Here is a 20,139-nt window from a genome sequence, read left to right as displayed (position 1 = left end):
ATTCGAAAAAGAACACATGAGTAAGTCGCCTTACTTCTCGTTGTCTCTTTTGGTTACAGATTTATGCTTAAAATAGTGTCGTCTTTCATACTGACCATTTTTGCCACTTTTACCCACTTTTTATTAAAACATTCGTTCGACAAAGCCTTCCTCTCTATTCTCATCCTCCTTTTCAAGTGGTACTTGAAAAAGTTGACGAGAGATTGATCAGAGAGGAAAGTGTTTGTCTCTAATCCTTAGATAGATAGATAGATAGATAGATAGATAGATAGATAGATAGATAGATAGAGAGAGAGAGAGAGAGAGAGAGAGAGAGAGAGATAGATAGATAGATAGATAGATAGATAGATAGATAGATAGATAGATAGATAGATAGATAGATAGATAGATAGATAGATAGATAGATATGCTTCTTTATTAGCCACACAGGGCTGCACACTGACGGGACTAATTACAAGGTAGAGCTTTTCTTTTGGGGGATAAAAAAAACGTGGGTTGGTTTTCGATCAAAAGGGATCGTAAATGGAAAGAAAGAGGAAAGCAAAAAACAAATAAAAGCAAAAACAGGGGGGATAGAAATAAAAGGAAAAAGAAAAAATCGATCAATAGGGATCGTTATCACAGAAATGTCAATATAAAACGTAAAGGGGAGGACAGGTGAGGTTTACAAGTGGAAAGAAAAGCCAACGGAAAAGACTACGGTAGCCTCGGTCAATGAAGTCACATGTTATATTTTTTTTCTTTTACAATTAAGCAACTCTCTGTATTAATTTTTACGGTTCATAGGATCATAGTCAAGGTGGCTTCGTCATTCATACGTGCCATCCTTGCTACATTGACCCATCTTTTTTTTAAACATTCGCTAGACAAAACTTGCCTCTCTACTCTCACTTTCCTTTTCAAGTGATGCTTGAAGAAGTTGGTGAGAGATTGACTAGAGAGGAAAGTGTTTGTCTCTAATCCTTTCAGGCACGTCCACCAGATACATTCTTTCGCCACAGCCACAAGTATGATAAAAATAGCTCCTCCTTCCCATTTGAAGAAAAGAGGCGTGACAATATTAACGATAGACTCGGCTGATAAACTGACATGTCCCACACGTGACAGCAGTCGTTCGACATAAGCCCACAGGTCGGAGATTGTTGGACACTGCACGATTGCGTGCAGAACGGTTTCGTCGCTTTGACCGCATCTCGGGCAGGTCGGCCCCGTGTTTCTCGAGCCATGCCTATAGAGCTTATCCCGAACGGGTAGCGCTTCTCGGTAGCATTGCCAGGCCAGGGATCTCTTGAAGTTGCCCATAGGTCCCGGCCCGAAGGTCGTCTCAAACAGGCGGGTCAGCTATTCCTCGTCGACGCCCAGGTTCGCCCCAAGATCGTCGTCGTACCTCCCTCCACTAATCCCCTATAGAATGCTTTGGTTGTGCTGAAGTCACTCAAGGTCGACCCGGGACAGCATAGTTGCCTGAGAGCAACGCGACACTCGCGGTGCCATTCACCCTTCCTCGGCCTATTTTTGATCCACGACTGCAGTTCTGTCATGGAGACGAGCTGCGGGAAAGCGTGCCTCACAAACGGCGACCACACCTGTTCACCGTCGTTTACATAGAGCTGGAGATGCCGCATGTCTGCGCATCATCAACCACGGTAGTAGATGACGGACGCGATGTACGTGTTCGCCACCTCCGCCCGACCTTTTAGGGACAGTTTCTTCTCGGCCCATTGCCGGGCGAGAGTGATCACCCTACTCGTTATCTCGTTCCAGTTCTCCATTTGGAGGTCCGGACCGAACCAGACCCGAGCAACTCGACCGTCCGTCCAGCGTTCCACGACGGAGGTGCTGGTGGACGGCATGGGCTTGCTTCTCCAGGTGCCGAGCCGCAAGCCCACTGACTTTTCCCGGTTGATTTTCGCTCCTGTCACCGCTTCGTAGTCTTTCAGTGTCTCGCCGACCAGCTCGATGTGCTCGTGGCTTGACACTATGATGGTGACGTTGTCCGCGTATGCAGACACGCTCATCCCGCATCCCAATTCTCGCGGGATGCCCCTCAGAGTCGCCAGCTTCCGCAGTAGTGGCTCGAGAGTCAATATGTATAGAAGCGACGAGAGGGGGCATCCCTGACGGACCGAACGTGCAATGTCGAAAGGTCTCGACAGATGTCCATTTACGCGAACTACCGAACGGATACCTTTGTACAAAGCAGCTATCCAGCCGCGGAAGACGAGACCGAAACCAGCCGCTCTCAGAACTGCCTCCAAGTATTGATGGTCTACCCTATCGAAAGCTTTCGATTGATCCAAATTGATCAGGGCCCCACCCATGCCACGTTACTTAACTACTCTGTCTATGATGTAGCGCATCAGGTGGAGGCTGCCATGGATGCTCCGGCCCGGCACGGCGCACGTTTGCGCCTTGTCGACCAGTTTCTCGATGACAAGCGCCAACCTCTTGGCTAACACCTTGGTCAAAACTTTCAGGTCTGCATTGAGCAGAGTGATGGGCCTAAAGTTATCTATAATGTCCCCTATGTTTGGATCTTTCTTCAGCAGCGTTACGGCTCCTCGACTCACAAAACCGGGTATGCTCCCGTTTTGCTGCCAGTTGCAGTATACCGCTGCCAAGACGTCTCCAAACAAGTCTGGCATACAACTGTAAAACTCGTAGGGCGATAGATAGATAGATAGAGATAGATAGATAGATAGATAGATAGATAGATAGATAGATAGATAGATAGATAGATAGATAGATAGATGAGCATATATTTGTGAATCTGAATTATAGACATATACATATATGTATATCCGTATATAATATTGATGTATACATATAGACGTGTGTCTCTCCTGTCTTTGATTACAATGACATCAGCGATGAGATTTATTTAGGCTGCATATATTCATTCAGGTGTATATATACAGGTGCAGACGTTGCTGTGCGGTAAGGAGTTTGTTTCTCAAACGCATAGATTCGGATCCAGGCGCACTGCATGGCATCTTGGGTAAGTGTTTTTTTTTTATAGCCTCGGGCAGACGAAAGCTTTCTGTGTGGATTTGGCAGATGGAAACTTAAAGAAGCCCGTCACATATGTGTGCATATATATATATATATATATATATATATATATATATATATATATATATAATCAATCAATGTATATATATACGTAGGGGTGTATGTGTTTGTCTCCCTCACCGCTTGACAACTGACCGGTGCTGGTGTGTTTACGGCCTCGTAACTTAGCAGTTCGATAAAAGAGACCAATAACATAAGTACCCGACTTTAAAAGTAAAAAAAAAGTATGGGAACCAGTCATTCGACTAAAATTCAAGGTGGTGCCCAGAATGGCAGCGGTCTAATGAGTGAAATAAGTGAAAGATTAAAAATGTCTGTGTGTGTGTGTATCTAAGCATACATAGATGTAAAGGAAGCTTGCTTCCCAACCTCATGTTTCCGGGTTCAGTCCTGCTGCGGGGCTGCTTGAACACGTGTCTTCTACTATAACCTCGGGCCGACTAAAGCCTCATGATTAGATTTGGTAGACAGAAACTGAGAGAAGAGCGTCGTATATGTGTATGTGTGTGTGTCTTTGTGTCTGTGTTTGTCCCCACCATCGCATACCAACCGATGTTGGTGTAAGTACGTACCCGTAATCCAGCGGTTCGATAAGTACCAAGCTTTTAAAAATAAGTACTGAGGCCGTTTAATTCGACTAAAATTCTTTAAGGATCTGCCCCAGTATGGCCTCAGTCTTATCAAGTAAAAGACATAAATATAATATATATTCATATGTGGAGGCGCAATGGCCTAGTGGTTAAGGCAGCGGACTTGCGGTCGGAGGATCGCGGTTTCGATTCCCAGACCGGGCGTTGTGTGTGTTTATTGAGCGAAAAAAACACCTAAAAGCTCCACGAGGCTCCGGCAGGAGGTGGTGATCCCTGCTGTACTCTTTCACCACTCTAAAATGGCCGCAGTCAAATGAGTGAAACAAGTACAAAAATATATATATATATATATATATTATATATATATTAATATGAGCGAAAATATATGTATCTGTGTGTGTGTGTGTGTGCGTGAGTGTGTGTGTGTGAGAGTTTGTGTGAGGGTGTACCGGGTGAGTTAAACAAGTTGTCTACATGTGACTAATTTGAGGAGCAGCGCATAATTGCAGCTGCATCCGTCCTGCTAATCTTTCTGTGTGTGAATATAAATGACTGCATCTTATAGACATGCATATATGCGCGCATGTGTGTGTGTGGTTGTGTGTGTGCGTGTGTATGTGTGTGCGTGCGTGTATGTGTGTATGCGTGTACGTGTGTATTTACAAGCATATGTACGTATTCTGAAATACCTGTATATGGAAACATACATGTATATCATTTTCTCTACATATGTACAAAACTCCATACACACACATGCATACATATATATGTGTGTGTATGTGTGTGTATGTGTGTGTGTGTGTGTATAAATATGCACATATATATACGTATAGGTATATGTATATATATATATATATATATATATATATATATATGCATGTATGTGTACTGACAAATAAACTCGCATATACATGCATAATTCCATGTGTGTGCGTTTGTAGCGAGTGTGTATAGAAAATTAGAATCTAGGATATTGTCTTCTCACTGTTCATTGATCGATTGGTCGTATATGTAAGACGATCGGGAAGTAATGAGATCAAACCGTGACACATCTAGCTTCGCTTCCGGCAGTTCGGCTTACCATTAAGTATGCAGGAAAAACAGTAGGTTGGTATGAACATCATGAATACATGTATACACGCCCACACATGCACGCACACTTCCACACATAGTCATACATATATATATGCAAATACACACATATACATGTATTTTTATACGTGTATGTTCATTTTGTTTTATATGCATACATATATGTATATAGGAGTCCTGAAATATATATATAGATATAGATATAGATATGTGTGGGTGTGTGTATATATATATGTATATATGTATGTATGTATATTATATATTATATATATAATATATATATATATATATATATATATATATATATATGTATATGTATATATTATATATATATATATATATTATATATATATATATATATGTATATGTATATATATATTATATATATATATATATATGTATGTATATGTATATATATATATATATATATGTGTGTGTGTGTGTGTGTGTGTGTGTAGGCGCAGGATTGGCTGGTGGTAAGTAGCTTATTTGTCAACCACATGGTCCCTGGTTCAGTCCCACTACATGGCACCTTGGGCAAGTGTCTTCTACTATAGCCTCGGGCCGACCAAAGTCTTATAAGTGGATTTGGTAGACGGAAACTGAAAGAACCCTGTCGTATATATATATATATATATATATAAGTGTGTGATTTGTCTCACCCAAATCGCTTGACAACCTATGCGGGTATGTTTACGTCCCCGTAACCTAGCGGTTCGGCAAAAGAGAGCGATACAATAAGTGCTAGGCTTACAAAGAATAAGTCCTGGGGTCGATTTGCTCAACTAAAAGCGGTGCTCCAGCATGGCTGCAGCCAAATGGCTGAAACAAGTAAAAGAACGAAAAAAGAATATATATATATATACATACATAATAAAAGGTAAATGTTTCCTTCTGGCGCCATGTCAGGCTCATAAGGGCCGGTTTCCCGGTTTCAGTGACGTCTATATTCCTCACCTGGATGGGATGCAGCTTCGTCGCAGGAACAACTTATTTTTGCCAGCTGAGTGGACTGGAGCCACGTGATATGAAGTGTTTTGCTCAAGACAACCATGCATCACCCGGGTCATGAATCGATCACGAGTCCAACAATCCAACCACTAAGCCATGCGCCCCCACCATTTACATACATACATACATACATACATACATACATACATACATACATACATACATACATATATATATAGTATTTTATACATAAATATAAGAGGGAACCACTATGTGGAAGCCCTTACGCTTAAAAGAGATCTGCATAGGTCTCAACCACTAAGAATTGTTCTCCAGAAAATTTAGCACACCAGAAACGTAAGCGAGCAAGACAAATGAAAAATAACAAAACTATAGATTAATCCCAAACAATTGTTTCACTGTTAATAAATTATTATGCAATTTTACTTAGACAATACATCTGCAGATCATCAGTGAGATCCTCATATTAAGATGTAATTTGTCGAACTCCATGCCAGATATCAACACGAGGTCGAAAATGCATGTAGTCCCACCTATTATATCTGCGGTTATCTTCAAAAATCCTTCAAAATAACGTAAGGGCTTCCACATAGTGGTTCCCTCGTATATTTATGTATAAAATACTATTTACTAAATGGATGTTATTAAATTAATATCCAAATTTTCACCCTCATTTTGATTTTAATTTTATATATATATATATATATATATCTTTGTCCTGCATTGCCTAATTATTTGCCTTTCCTCACTACTTAAAACTATACCTACTGACTCAAAAGGATGCTACCTTCAGCCGAGTTTGAGCAAGACAATCACACAACCACAACTTCAATCGCTATTCTAACTGGACTTTTGGTGGTACAAATATTTGAGAATTCAGAACACACACCTATTAGTCTGAGTTATCCTGACAAAAGCTCCTCTAACTCTCTCTCTCTCTCTCTCTGTATATATATATATTATTGCGTCTGGGGAGAGTCCTTCTCCTTAGTATCTTATTACTTAACACAATCATCGGTTCGATTTCCACTTATTTACTTATTTTTTCAAAAGTTTTCGTTGCGTCTTGCTACCTTTTCAATAGTCATTGACGTCACCCGTTGTTTGTGACAGTGGCAGTTGTCTTGTTCCAACTTTAATTAGTTAACAATTATCTAATTAACTCTTCCAACATATTTACTACCATGGCTGTTTATTTTCTCAAAATTTCGTGAGAATGTGGCCTAACCAAAAGTGTTAAGTTTTGGATGTTATTTGGATTAAAGCTAAAATAAGTCAACAAGCCCCCCCTCCTCTCTCCGTCTTGTAATTGAAACACACACTCCATACACGAGCGATAAGCTTTTTTGCATTGAAAAGTTGCAAGTGGTGTGTATCTTGCTGACTGTTTCGACACCATGGTACTCTCCCAAAGACAGCGTGAGGAACTGAACAAAGCAGTTGCGGATTATCTTAGTGCCAATGGATACCTGAACTCTTTAGATGCATTCCAAAAGGAGACAGAAATGCCAGGAGAGATTGACAAGAAATATGCTGGGTTACTTGAGAAGAAGTGGACCTCAGTCATCCGACTACAGAAAAAGGTGATGGACCTTGAATCAAAATTAGTTGAAGCGGAGAAAGAGGTGAATGCCGGAGCCCCGACTCGTGGCAACAGAAGTCCTACAGAATGACTATTGAAAAGGTAGCAAGACGCAACGAAAATTTTTGAAAAAATAAGTAAATAAGTGGAAATCGAACCGATGATTGTGTTAAGTAATAAGATACTAAAGGAGAAGGACTCTCCCCAGACGCAATAATATATATACAGAGAGAGAGAGAGAGTTAGAGGAGCTTTTGTCAGGATAACTCAGACTAATAGGTGTGTGTTCTGAATTCTCAAATATTTGTACCACCAAAAGTCCAGTTAGAATAGCGATTGAAGTTGTGGTTGTGTGATTGTCTTGCTCAAACTCGGCTGAAGGTAGCATCCTTTTGAGTCAGTAGGTATAGTTTTAAGTAGTGAGGAAAGGCAAATAATTAGGCAATGCAGGACAAAGATATTTAGTTTCATTTAGTTCAATCTGAAATTTAGCTCTATAACGAATGGTAAAAAATAGTACAAAATAGATTCCTTAGGCCCATAGTTCCTTTGTAGGCCGCTTTAATAACGTATCTTGATTAGCACTATGGACACTAATTTTTGATGTTTGATTTTAAGCGAAAATCTGAGAAATTATTAATTTTTGACAACCCCACTCCTTGCTCCCGATTGTTTCTGAGAAGGTCATTGCTGGTATTTATCCACAGTGATTTTTTTTAAATTACGCAGATGTACTTGCGCAGCAAGCAACTTGATCTGAGATTATGTGCTGAAAACTTCACAAAATGATGCAGCACGAACAGGTTGCGGTTTCAAAGCGACTATGGCGGTAAAAATTCAGATTAGGATTTATTTTGTTGTTTTTCTTCTACCAATGGATCACGTGTGTGTTACTTTAGCCTCATCATTCCATAAAATGAGTTTAATGGGAGAAAAATATTGAAAAAACATAAATGAATGTGAGAATGAAAAGAGAGGGTAGTTTGAGTTGTGCTAGAAACAACAGCGAAATCTCCTTTGAATTGTTCCCCTTTTTCCTCTGAAAATATTTACAATTTGTTTTCTTTTGTGTTTTTTACCGAAAAGGTTCCTCCCATAGTTTTTAAGTTAAAAAGGAAAATGGCCAGAATCGGTCCGGATAGTTTTACTGTAAGGCTTATAGCGTTCAAAACAGCCATAACAACAAAATCACTTTTAAATTTTTTTACAAAAAATATACGGGTATTTTAAAAATTTCCATTCAATAAATAATGTTTTAATATTAAGTATACATTAATAAAATAAACTGTCGGTTTTCCAAACAGCGAATTAAAACTTAAAATGAAAACATTAAAAGAGAAAGTGAGACTTTACAAATAAAAATGGAATCCTCCGCGGTGAATGCAATGAATATTTAAATTTATGAATTGGATGCAATGAATATTTAAATATGCGAGAAACTGGAATTTAAAAAATTCAATAAACTTGAGAAATCGAAATTATAGGAAATTTCTTAGAACGTGAATTTGTAAAAATATTTCCCGACGGTCAACCCTTTAATAATTGCTTTCTTTTAGTACTTTTAGTAATTGCTACACACCTAATTAATAAGCAGCTTTCTCCATTATAGTGTATATATATATATATATTATATATATATATATATATATATATATTATATATATATATAGTATATATATATATTATGTATATATACACACACAAAAGACGAAGACAGGTGGTGTAGACAACAAACAGATGTATTAGTATAACGCGCGGGAAGTGAAAAAGTCTTTAACGTTTCGAGCTTACGCCCTTCCACAGAAAGGAACACAGAAAGAAACAAGGAGAGAAAATAAAGAATCTGTAGTGGCTAGCGGTATATCATGGCGAAGACCGGACAGAAGGATCACACAGGAGAGCTAGGGAGAAGGGGAGATAACAAAGTGGTGGTGATCCCAAAACGAAGGTGCGCGTGCGTGTGTATAAGAGAGTTTGTATGTGCGTGTGGAAGAGGGCTGGTGATCTGGACGTGAGCGTGTATGTGTGAAAATGTGAGTCTGGGAAGTGATCAGTGCGATGTGTGCGTGGTCGTGTGTTGTGTGGTATGGTGGTGTGTGATGGTGTTGGGAGGCGGGAGTGGAGAAATGAAGAGGGGTGTGTGGGTTAGGCTGAGGGTGGGTGTAGAGGTGGGGTGTGGGTAGACGGAGGGTAGAGGTAAAGGTGGGGTATGTGAGTATGGGTGTAAGGGGTGGAGTGGCGTGGGATGGGGAAGGATAGGGAAGGTGGGTTGGAATTGTGGGGGTGGGGTGGGTGGGTTTACGAGGGAGGAGTGACGAAGGGAGGAAGGAGAACATGGGTAGGAGTGAAGAGAAGTAGGAGTCGGAGTAAGAGTGGAGAGGTGGTGCGTAAGGTATCTGAGGACATACATTTTTGGGGTCATTGCTGCATTTTCTGCTAACTCTATATAATCTTTGTTACAGAAAATAATAATGCCAGACACTCAGCTTACCCAAGAAATGAAAAGACATGCAGTTATTGTGGTTATAAAGGTTGATCATAGCGATTTAGAAATATCTCGACTTTTTAAAAGTTGCCAGATCTGTCGTCTACAAAGTTTGTAAGGAGCTAGAGACTGAAGACGGAAACGTTTCACCAGTATCAAAGCATAAACGCTCTGAAATCATCGGAACACCTGAATTTATCCAGCAAGTTCAACCAGACCATTGAACACCAAACCATTGATCACCCAGAAAGTCCATGAAGTCATTTGCAATAGATCTCCATGTGTCAAAAGGAACAGCCAGAAATGTTGTCCGCGAAGACATCAGATATAAGTCTTGTATGATGAGGAAAGGTCAATTTGTCAGAAAAAAGAACAGAAAATCATTACATCAGATTTAAAAGGTTCTTAAACAAACTGAAAAATCCAGAAGAAGATTTGATTTGGTTTTTCTCAAACGAGAAAAACTTCGACCAAAGTCAAAAAGTTAACAGTAGTAACAGATGGTTATGTGCAGACCTTTCTTAAGATCCAGGTGTTATGCATACAAAATTTCCTGCAACTGTCATGGTTTTAGAGGTTGTCAGCAATGAAGGATGTGTGATGCCTCCTTACTTCTTTCCAAAAGGCTTTAGAGTTAACTCTACTGCCTACATTGAAGTCCTGCAAATAATTGTTAAGCCCAGGATTGACAGTGTGTGCAATGGAAGGCCATATGTGTTTCGGTTAGACTCTGTGCTATCACACATGGCTCTAGTCACACAGGAACGAATGGCTGAAAATTTTCATGATCACAAAACCCCTAATATTTGGCCTCCTAATTCCCCAGATATCAGTTCATTGGACTATTACATATGGAGCGTTGTTGAGAGAGAGGTCAATGAACACATCCATAACAGCAAAGATTCTTTGAAAGCTGCCATCGTCAGAGTGATGTCAAAAATGAACCAGGACCACTTGATTCGAGCATGTAGGTGACTTAGATCTCATAGGCGCAGGATGGCTGTGTGGTAAGAAGAATGCTTCCCAACCACATGTTTCCGGGTTCAGTCCACTGTGTGGCACCTTCCGTCTACCAAATCCACTCACAAGGCTTTGGTCGGACCGAGGTTATAGTAAAAACCACTTGCCCGTAAATATATATGTAAATGTGTGTGTGTGTTTGTTATTCATGTCTGTGTTTGTCCCTCCACTATCGCTTGACAACCGATATTGGTGTGTTTACGTCCCCGTAACTTAGCGGTTCGGTAAAAGAACCGATAGAATAGATACTAAGCTTACAAAGAATAAGTCCTGGGGTCGATTTGTTCGACTAAAGGTGGCGCTCCAGCATGGCTGCAGTTAAATGACTGAAACAAGTAAAAGAATATAGAAGCAGTTGTTGGAGCTGAAGGTGGCTTTATTGAACATTATAGAAAAGAAGGATTATTTTATCCTCATAGCATTTTTTGATAAAGGAAGTTATTATCAGTTATTATATATCTGTTTTATATAAACTTAAATCCGTCCTCAAATATCTTACGCACCATGTGTGTATGTATGTATGTATGTGTGCAGATTTGTCTGTTTTGCTTTATGTATGTATTCTCATGCATATATTTGTATATATCTTGACATGCTCATATATATTAAAATGATAAACTTTTGGAATGTTTTACAGATTTTTACAGTTCCAGTGATGGATTGGATCTGTAGTCTTCGAGTTAACTTTTTCTTTTCTGGTTTTGAGAAGCCTAGTGTGTGTGTATGTATGTATATGCATGTATGTAAGTATATGTAGGTATGTATAATTATATATATATACATATGTATTTACATATAAGTGTGAGTGTATTTATATATGTATATATATATATTTATATATAAGCATGTATATATATAAGTATATATATATATGATATATATTGATAAAACGGTAAGATAACAATTTTAAAAACATAATCAAACATAACATACAAAAAACACAACAAGAAAACAGCTGTTCATGCAGGAATAAAGAATTGTGCCCGCTAAATGGAGCTTGCATGTCCAAGACCATCATATATGAAGCTACCGTAAACTCTATAACCACTAAAGACACCGTTTCGACGAAGAAATACGTGGGCCTTACAGAGGGTAATTTCAAGGCCAGGTTCAATAACCACACTTTGAGCTTTAGGCACTGGAACAAAAGAAAAGCGACACAATTATCTAATCATATTTGGTCTTTAAGAGATAAAGGTGTCGATTATAACATACAATGGAAGATTTTGGCCAAATGTAAGCCCTATACTAACGGCAGCGGAAGGTGCGGTCTATGCGACATGGAGAGATGGCTTATCTGGAAAAGCAGCTTAGACCCTACTACATGTCTAAATACAAGGACAGAGCTTTTCGGATCATGCCCACATGTGACTAAATTTCTGTTACGTTTTTGGTCCCCTAAAGAAAACAATAGAACAGCTTTCTATGTTATGTCCCAAGAAGAATTTATATTTTTATATATTTTTATATATTTTTATGTATTTTTATATAATTTTTATGACGAAAAATGCGAGCGATGTATAAGTACGCAGGCAAGCAGAGTTATAACAGAGTAATTTCCCTTCATTTTTAACGGTATTTTTTCATAGCGTTTTCAAATAGCCAGATAACCGAAGAGAAGGTGGTGTTGTGGATTTCCACTTCGGCATCTGAAACTCAGAGTTTTATCTTGACTACCGAGTAATGTAACATATTATTGTATAGATATATATATATATATATATTATATATATATTATATATATATATAATTATTATATATATATAATATATATATATATATATATATATGTATGTATGTATGTATGTATGTATGTATGTATGTATGTATACATATATATGTATACATGTATAATATTTAAAAGGATTTATTTACACAACTCTTGTACATATTACTCCTTCAGCAATGATAGGTAATTATTATTTTTAAATGTAATATATTGTGGAAATATATGTACAATATTTATGTAAATAAATCCTTTTAAATAATATATTGTATTACTCTATCGATTTTTATACGAATTAATTGAGTTGTAAGTAAAAGCGCTTTTATCACAATTCTCACCGATTCCCGTTTGAGCTTCTATGACAGCGTTATTTGCTTGTGACTTTAAACATTTCAACACATCTTGGTAAGAAACTAGTTTTTCGACCACATGGTTCCAGGTTCATTCCCACAGCGATATATATAAGTGTCTTCGACTATAGCCTCGCGCCGATCCAAGCCTTTGGATCAAAGTGGATTTGTTAGATGGAAACTGAAAGAAGCCTGTCGTGTGTATATGTGTATGTGTCTCTGTATCTGTGTTTGTCCCCCACCACTTGACAGCCGGTGTCGTTGTGCTTACTTAGTGGTTCAGCCAAAGAGACCGATAGAATAAGTACTAGGCTTTAAAAAAATAAGTCTTAGAGTCGATTTGTTCGAGTAAAACCCTCCAGGGTGCATAACCGCAGTCAAATGGCCGAAAACAAGTCAAAAAGAAGATTCCATATAAATCTGGTCGACGATATTGAGGAGAGAGTTACTTGAACTGGGCTGTTTCTGGAACCACGTGCCCACGCCCAAATGCGCTCACCATCTTCCCACTCAGGCATATGTCATGAAAAGAAGACAAGTCAGTTCGTTCGCAGCATTCACGAAGCCGCAGTGAATACCAGATATAAGCCTACACATCCATTTTAGGGTCCCTCCCTCCGGATTTTCTGTAGAGGTAATCGCTCATGGAATTATCCCACAAATCAGGTGAAGTTTATTATTTTAGGGTGTTTCATTTCTATGCGTTAAACTAATACAATATTGGCTCTCCTGAGTTTTATTTATTTTGGTTTTTTGTTGATTGTCTTCATGATATATGCGTGTGTGTGTGTATGTGTGTATGTGTGTAAGAGAGAGAGAGAGAGAGAGAGAGAGAGAGAGAGAGAGAGAGAGAATGTGTGTGTGTGTGTTTGTGTGTGTGTGTGTGTGTGTGTGTATGTGTGTGCGTGTGTGTGTGTGTGTGTTTAATCTGACGTCTGAAAGTTAAAAGAAGGGTAAAAGTAATCAAACACGACAGTTGTTTTCTAAAGGAGACACTGCTTGCGTAGCATGTACCCCGACAATAGTTTCGTGGCCATTCAGTGTCCTTTCTCATCGGGTGCTCGGGTGTATACGGCTATTCTTTTCAAAATTATTTGCCATGAATTAATTAGGCAAAAACCAAATTAATTATGCAAAAACTACATTTTAAGAATAAAAAAGGGGAAAAGAAAGTGGGATTGGTAAAAAACCAATCACATGCCCTTCATAAGGACAACCTTCGGTTTTGATATTATAATGCCGACATATTGTCCGGTGTAAACACTGGCCGACTCTGTCATGTCTTGCTTTATATTCTACACCCTGCTAAGACTCTACTCCCTGAGATTAGGCTGTCTATAGTTCAATCTCATCGCTACAGAATCGGCATTTTGGGCCAGCTCCATTTTTTATCACATTGGCTTGGTAGTTCCGGGTTAATAAGCAGCTAATATCAAATCTTTATTCTCTGCTTTTAGCCCTGAGCTTCGTAACCATTGATGCGTGTGTTTCTGGTCGACATCAGCTTGTTTGTTACGGGCCACATACTTGCCATGCAGTGGTTTCTGTTCCCATCTGCTAGTTAATTTTTCATTGCTTTTGTCTTTGCAATTAATTTTACTTTCTTTGCAGCTGCAGTTGGCGCATTTCCTTCAACCTGAGCAATCTGGTAGGTATCTAAGAGATCAGGAGCGAATTTTTTGCTCTCTTTCAGAATAGAGTGAAGTTATTTCGGTCTTTCATGTTTTTCAACAAGTTTTAGCACCCAATCGTTGGTTGTTTCAAGGTATTTGTCCAGTCCGATTGTGGTGGTTTTGTATGTAAGTTTTGTATGTAAGTTCAAGCTGGATCAAGCCTCGACCTCCCTGAGCTCTGGGAAGGTAAAGACGATCCACGTCTACCTTTGAATGGTGCATCTTATTACAAGTCAGTAGCTGGCAGATTTTTCTGTCAATTTTCATTATTTCACTTGTATTCCAGTCAAGCACATTGAAGCTATAAAGAACATTTGGTACTGCTAAGGAATTTATGGCTTATTATATGCATTCAGCTCAGACTTCAGGACTGCTTGAACTCTTCTATAACATTCCTTCCTAAACTCTTTCATACATTCATGCTGGATACCAGAGCCTTCATTTATTCCTAGGTATTTATAGGTTTGTTCCTGCTCAAGTTCCTTTATCACTGTTTCGACATCTAATTCGATTGTACTTGACTTTACCAATTTCATAGTTGGTTCTTAACATTTGTTCTTGAGCTGCGCATATGAGTTCTTCTGTCTTTATCTTCAATTCACTCGTCCTCATCCATAGCCACCGGTTCTCTATATCTGACTTGGCGTTCATATCTCTTGCAAACTGACCGTACAATTTTTTGCACCTCATGCTTTTTCTTTTGGGGGGTTCATTTCTTCTCTCAATTTTTCTTTCATTACACAATTTTCAGTTTTGATGAAGCCAGCCTTCGTATGTTTTAACAATGACTCCATGGCATTTTTATATACCTGTTTTATATACGCTGTTTTCTTCTGCTTCGATACAGTCCTGGCAACAACGTACACCTCACCTCGATGCTCCTACTGAACATCAGAGGACTACAAAAACATCAGTAACAGGACAAAAATCCCGTTCCTGAGAGATTGTTGCATGCAATCAAGCCTTATGCATAGCACTAACGGAAACGCACCTGAAACCGGATATAGCAGATGCGGAGTTACACATACCCAGTATGCTGTACTACGGACCGACAGGAAGAAAGGAGTCATGGAGGTGTTGCTATGTACATCCGTGAGGACCTCACACCCAGGTCCTCTTGTCATACTCAAACTCGGTGTGTGACACACTAATTGTACATATTAGGCAACTTGATGTAGTTGTGTGTGCTACATATCGCCCTCCAGATGCCCCAAGCCATGTGGGCAAGTTTGAAGACTGCCTTATAAAAATAGAAGTTCTAACCACATTAGAACAACACATAAGTGTACTTCTTATGGGAGACTTCAATCTTCCAAATGTCAGATGGCCCAAGGGCCTTTCTCTCCCAGGAATGACAAGATGTGAACGAGGACAGGCGAGGTCCCTCCTGAACCTCATCAACACCCTGTACATGGAGCAGGTAATACTCCAACCAACCAGGGCAGGTAACACACTGGATCTCTGCTTCACAAATGACATGGATCTCATCCATAATGTGAAAGTGACACCGACACTACTCTCGGATCACAACATGATAGAGCTGACCATGTACGGGCCAAAAGAGAGCACGGACATGCAGCCTACAAGAAACCCCCAGAATCTTTCCAGCTTGAACTACCATAAGGCAAACTGGAAACAAATTGAGAAAGAGATCCTCAAACAAAACTGGCCTGAATGTCTCTCCTCGCCGGACATCGACGTGAAACTTCAACAATTCATGTCTGTAATGCAAGCCATATGCTACAAATATGTCCCAGAGAGAAAGGCCACTGTACACAAGAACAAAATCCCCAGAGAGAGGAAAATTCTAATGAGACGGCGTACAAAATTTTCAAATCACCTAAACAAACAGATTGAAAGCAGTGAAAAGTCCCGCCTAAAAATAAAACTGTTGGAAATCGAAAAATGTCTGAAACTCTCCCATGAAAAGGAAAGAGCAGACAAAGAAGCCTGGGCTATAGACAACATAAAATCAATGAGGGTAAGTGGAAAACCAATGAGGGTAAGTGAAATACTGAATGAGCAATTCAAGAGTGTTTTCACTCCACCCATTCGGCATCTCCAAATCACCAATCCAACTGACTTTTTTACCACTGCAGATATAAAATCAGAGGCGGCGAGATAGATTACATCGATATAAAGGAAGACGATGTAATCAAGGCTATAGATGAAATGAAAACAGACTCAGCTACTGGCCCCGATGGATTCCCGGCAATCCTCCTAAAAGCATGTAAGAGAGTCCTAGCAAGACCACTGCAGTTCCTCTTTCAGAGCTTCCTTGCAGCTGGCAAACTTCCAAGAAACTGAAGGAAGGTAAAATATGCCCCATTCATAAAGGCGGTAGCAGAGCGGAAGCCAAGAACTATAGACCTATCTCTCTGACCTCACACATCAGCAAGGTCATGGAACGAATAGTCAGAAGGAAACTAATCACCTTCCTTGAAGAAAATGACTTGCTGCCCGACACCCAACATGGTTTCCGACCAGGGAGAAGCTGTTTAACTCAGCTCCTAAACACTATGACTGGGTGCTGAAATGGCTGCTCAACCACTCAAATGTGGAAGTGATATATCTCGACTTTGCAAAGGCCTTTGATAAAGTCGATCATGGAGAATGATATGTCACAAACTGCGTGATCTCAACATAGTTGGAAAACTGGGAGAATGGCTTCATGACTTTCTGAAAGATAGAAGTCAGGTGGTAGTGGCCAAGGGGGCCACTTCCATTAACACGCAATAGTGAGCGGTTTTCGCATGGCACTGTTCTGGGACCACTACTGTTCATAATGGCCCTCTCAGACATGCCCTCAGCCACGCAGAGAGCCACGATCACAAGTTATGCAGATGATACAAAAGTTTCACAGGCAATACAGAACCCTGAGACACTAAACACCTGCAATGTGAGCTAGACAAAATATACAAGTGGGCCGAAAAGAATAGCATGCAGTTCAATGCTGAAAAGTTTCAAGCTCTATACTATCAGCATGCAAAACTAAATGCAATACCAATGAATACACTGGTCCCGGAGGAATAGCAATCCCAGAGGCACAATCAGTGCGTGACCTAGGTATTTACATGAGTGATGACGCGACCTTTCTGTACATGTTGCTAAATTGGCAATGAAATGTAGACGACTGGCCGGATGGATCCTCAGACCTTTAGAACAAGAGAACAAGAAACCATGATGGTCCTCTGGAGGACACTTGTCCTAAGCCACTTTGACTACTGCTCTCAGTTATGGTCACCATCCATTGTCAAGTTGATCACAGAGCTCGAGGCGATCCAAGTAGCTACACGAAGAAGATAGCCTCTATGCAGAATGTAAGCTACTGGGAAAGACTCAGAAAATTAAAATTATATTCCTGGAGCGTAGGCGGGAAAGATATGCCATAATATACATCTGGAAGATCCTGGAGGGAAGTGTCCTGAACTTTGGCATCGAGAGTTACGCAAATGCCAGAACTGGGCGCCACTGTGTGGTGCCTAGGACTCCAAACTTGCCATCAAGATGTAGGACAAGATTCTGTGATAGCTGGGCTTCCGAGGCCCACAGCTCTTCAATATCCTCCCGAAGAACCTGAGAGACCTGCATGGGGTGGATTACAGATGTCTTTAAAATGAAGCTGGATCTCTTCCTGTCAGGTGTCCCAGATGAACCAACTTCACGGCAGGAGGGGCAGATGAGGGCAGCTGCATCGAACTCTCTCATGCACCAAATAGCAGTTGCTAGAAAGCCTTCATGAAGTGAAACCAAGTAGCAACACCAAATGGCGGTGCCCCAGCATAGCCACAGCTCATAAGCTGAAACTGGAAAAATCAAATAAAAAAAATCAAAATATACATATATTATATATATATACATATATATATGTGTGTGTGTGTGTAGATTATATATATATCATAGGTATCTATATAAACATATACTTGCATATATAGCATACATAGACATAGATAGATAGATAGATAGATAGATAGATAGATAGATAGATAGATAGATAGATAGATAGATAGATAGATAGATAGATAGATACACTTCCACAAAGACACAAGTCTCATCTCTTTATTGCATTGTATACTAATCAATAGGTGCGAAATATGACGTCGAATGTAATTAAGTTTAAAGCCATTTCTCTTTGAGACTTCGGCACAATGGAACGAATCTGACAGCTCCTTTCAATGTCTCCGAAAAGAGAAGAAAAATAGCGAGAATACAGTGTTTTACTGCTACGCCTTTCCATTGGTAATGGAATGCTGAATTAAATTATAAGAAAAATATAAAATCTAAATCAGATATCACAGTGAAAGATTATATATATATATATATATAATATATATATATATATATATATATATATATAATATATATATATACATATGCATATTTATATATATGTATATAACATACACGCGTTTGTATATATATATATATTATATATATATATACATACATAATACATAATACATATATACATGTGTATATATATATATATATATATATATATGCATGCATATATATACACACATATGTACATATATATATACATATGTATATGTATATGTAAATTCATTTATATAAACATATATACATATATATACGTATATATATATATATATATATATATACATATACATATATGTATATACACATATACACTATATGTATATATCTATATAATGTGTGTGTGTGTGTGTGTGTGTGTGTGTGTGTGTGTGTGTGTGTGTCTGTGTGTCTGTGTACGAGCTTGCTAGTTGTATGCAGAAGGCAAAGAAAACAAAGATACAGGAAAGCCACGAATAAAGCTCTGGAAAAACTATTTAGATTTCATCTCAATAGTTCGTTAGTAAATGGAAAACTGAGTCAACAAACTACAACAACAATTGAAACGTCGACATCAACTACTAAAGAAAAGCAAGAAATAAGGATTATGAACAAATTTTGTAGTCAAGTATGAGAAAATCATGTCAGCGTCTCCCAAATAATATCAACTGAGCTGAAACTCTCTGAAGGAGAACTTTTAAAAACAAGCTGTAATTAAGCAAATCAGGCTCTCCGCGTCCTGCAGTTTCTCGTGTTTCAAAATGTTTAAAGTACTAATAATCCTGTCACTCAATTTTTCTTCTGTTTACTTTAAAGAAGTTTTATGTCTCTAAATGCAGGATGAATTACTGTTCTTCCCTTATACGCAACCAAATAAATATGTCAAAGTATATATCTTTTATCTTTTTATTCTTTATTTGTTTTGCTTATTGGACTGCAGCCATACTGGAACATTGCCTTGACGTGTTTAAACGAACAAAAATCACCCCGGTACTTGAATTTTTTAAGCATGGTACTTATTCGATCGGACTCACTTGACAGACAGCTAAATTACGAGGACGTAACCAAGCTTACACCGGTTGACAGCAGTTGGTGGGGAGAAAATCACAAACACAAAGATGCACACCCAGATCTGTATATCATATGTATGTATGATGTGTTGTATGTATGTATATATGTGTGTATACATATATATATATATGTATATGTATATATATACATACATGTATGTATGTATATATAATATATATATATATATAT

At 38.8% G+C, this 20,139-nt stretch overlaps 1 protein-coding gene across 1 annotated transcript in view; it reads left to right on the top strand.

Annotated features, from left to right (window-relative positions):
* Window positions 1–6,819: 6,819 nt before the first annotated feature.
* LOC118767951 (lissencephaly-1 homolog) overlaps window positions 6,820–20,139 on the top strand; it is a 19,443-nt gene continuing 6,123 nt past the window's right edge. The window contains exon 1 of the mRNA XM_036513440.1: window positions 6,820–7,398. Coding sequence (XP_036369333.1) covers window positions 7,124–7,398 — 275 coding nt within the window. The 5' untranslated portion in view covers window positions 6,820–7,123. The remainder of the gene's footprint in view (window positions 7,399–20,139) is intronic.

Source organism: Octopus sinensis, linkage group LG25 (assembly GCF_006345805.1).
Source record: "Octopus sinensis linkage group LG25, ASM634580v1, whole genome shotgun sequence".
Lineage (NCBI taxonomy): Eukaryota > Metazoa > Mollusca > Cephalopoda > Octopoda > Octopodidae > Octopus > Octopus sinensis.
The sequence above is the reverse complement of the archived record's forward strand: the minus strand, read 5'-3'. Positions and strand labels throughout refer to the sequence as shown.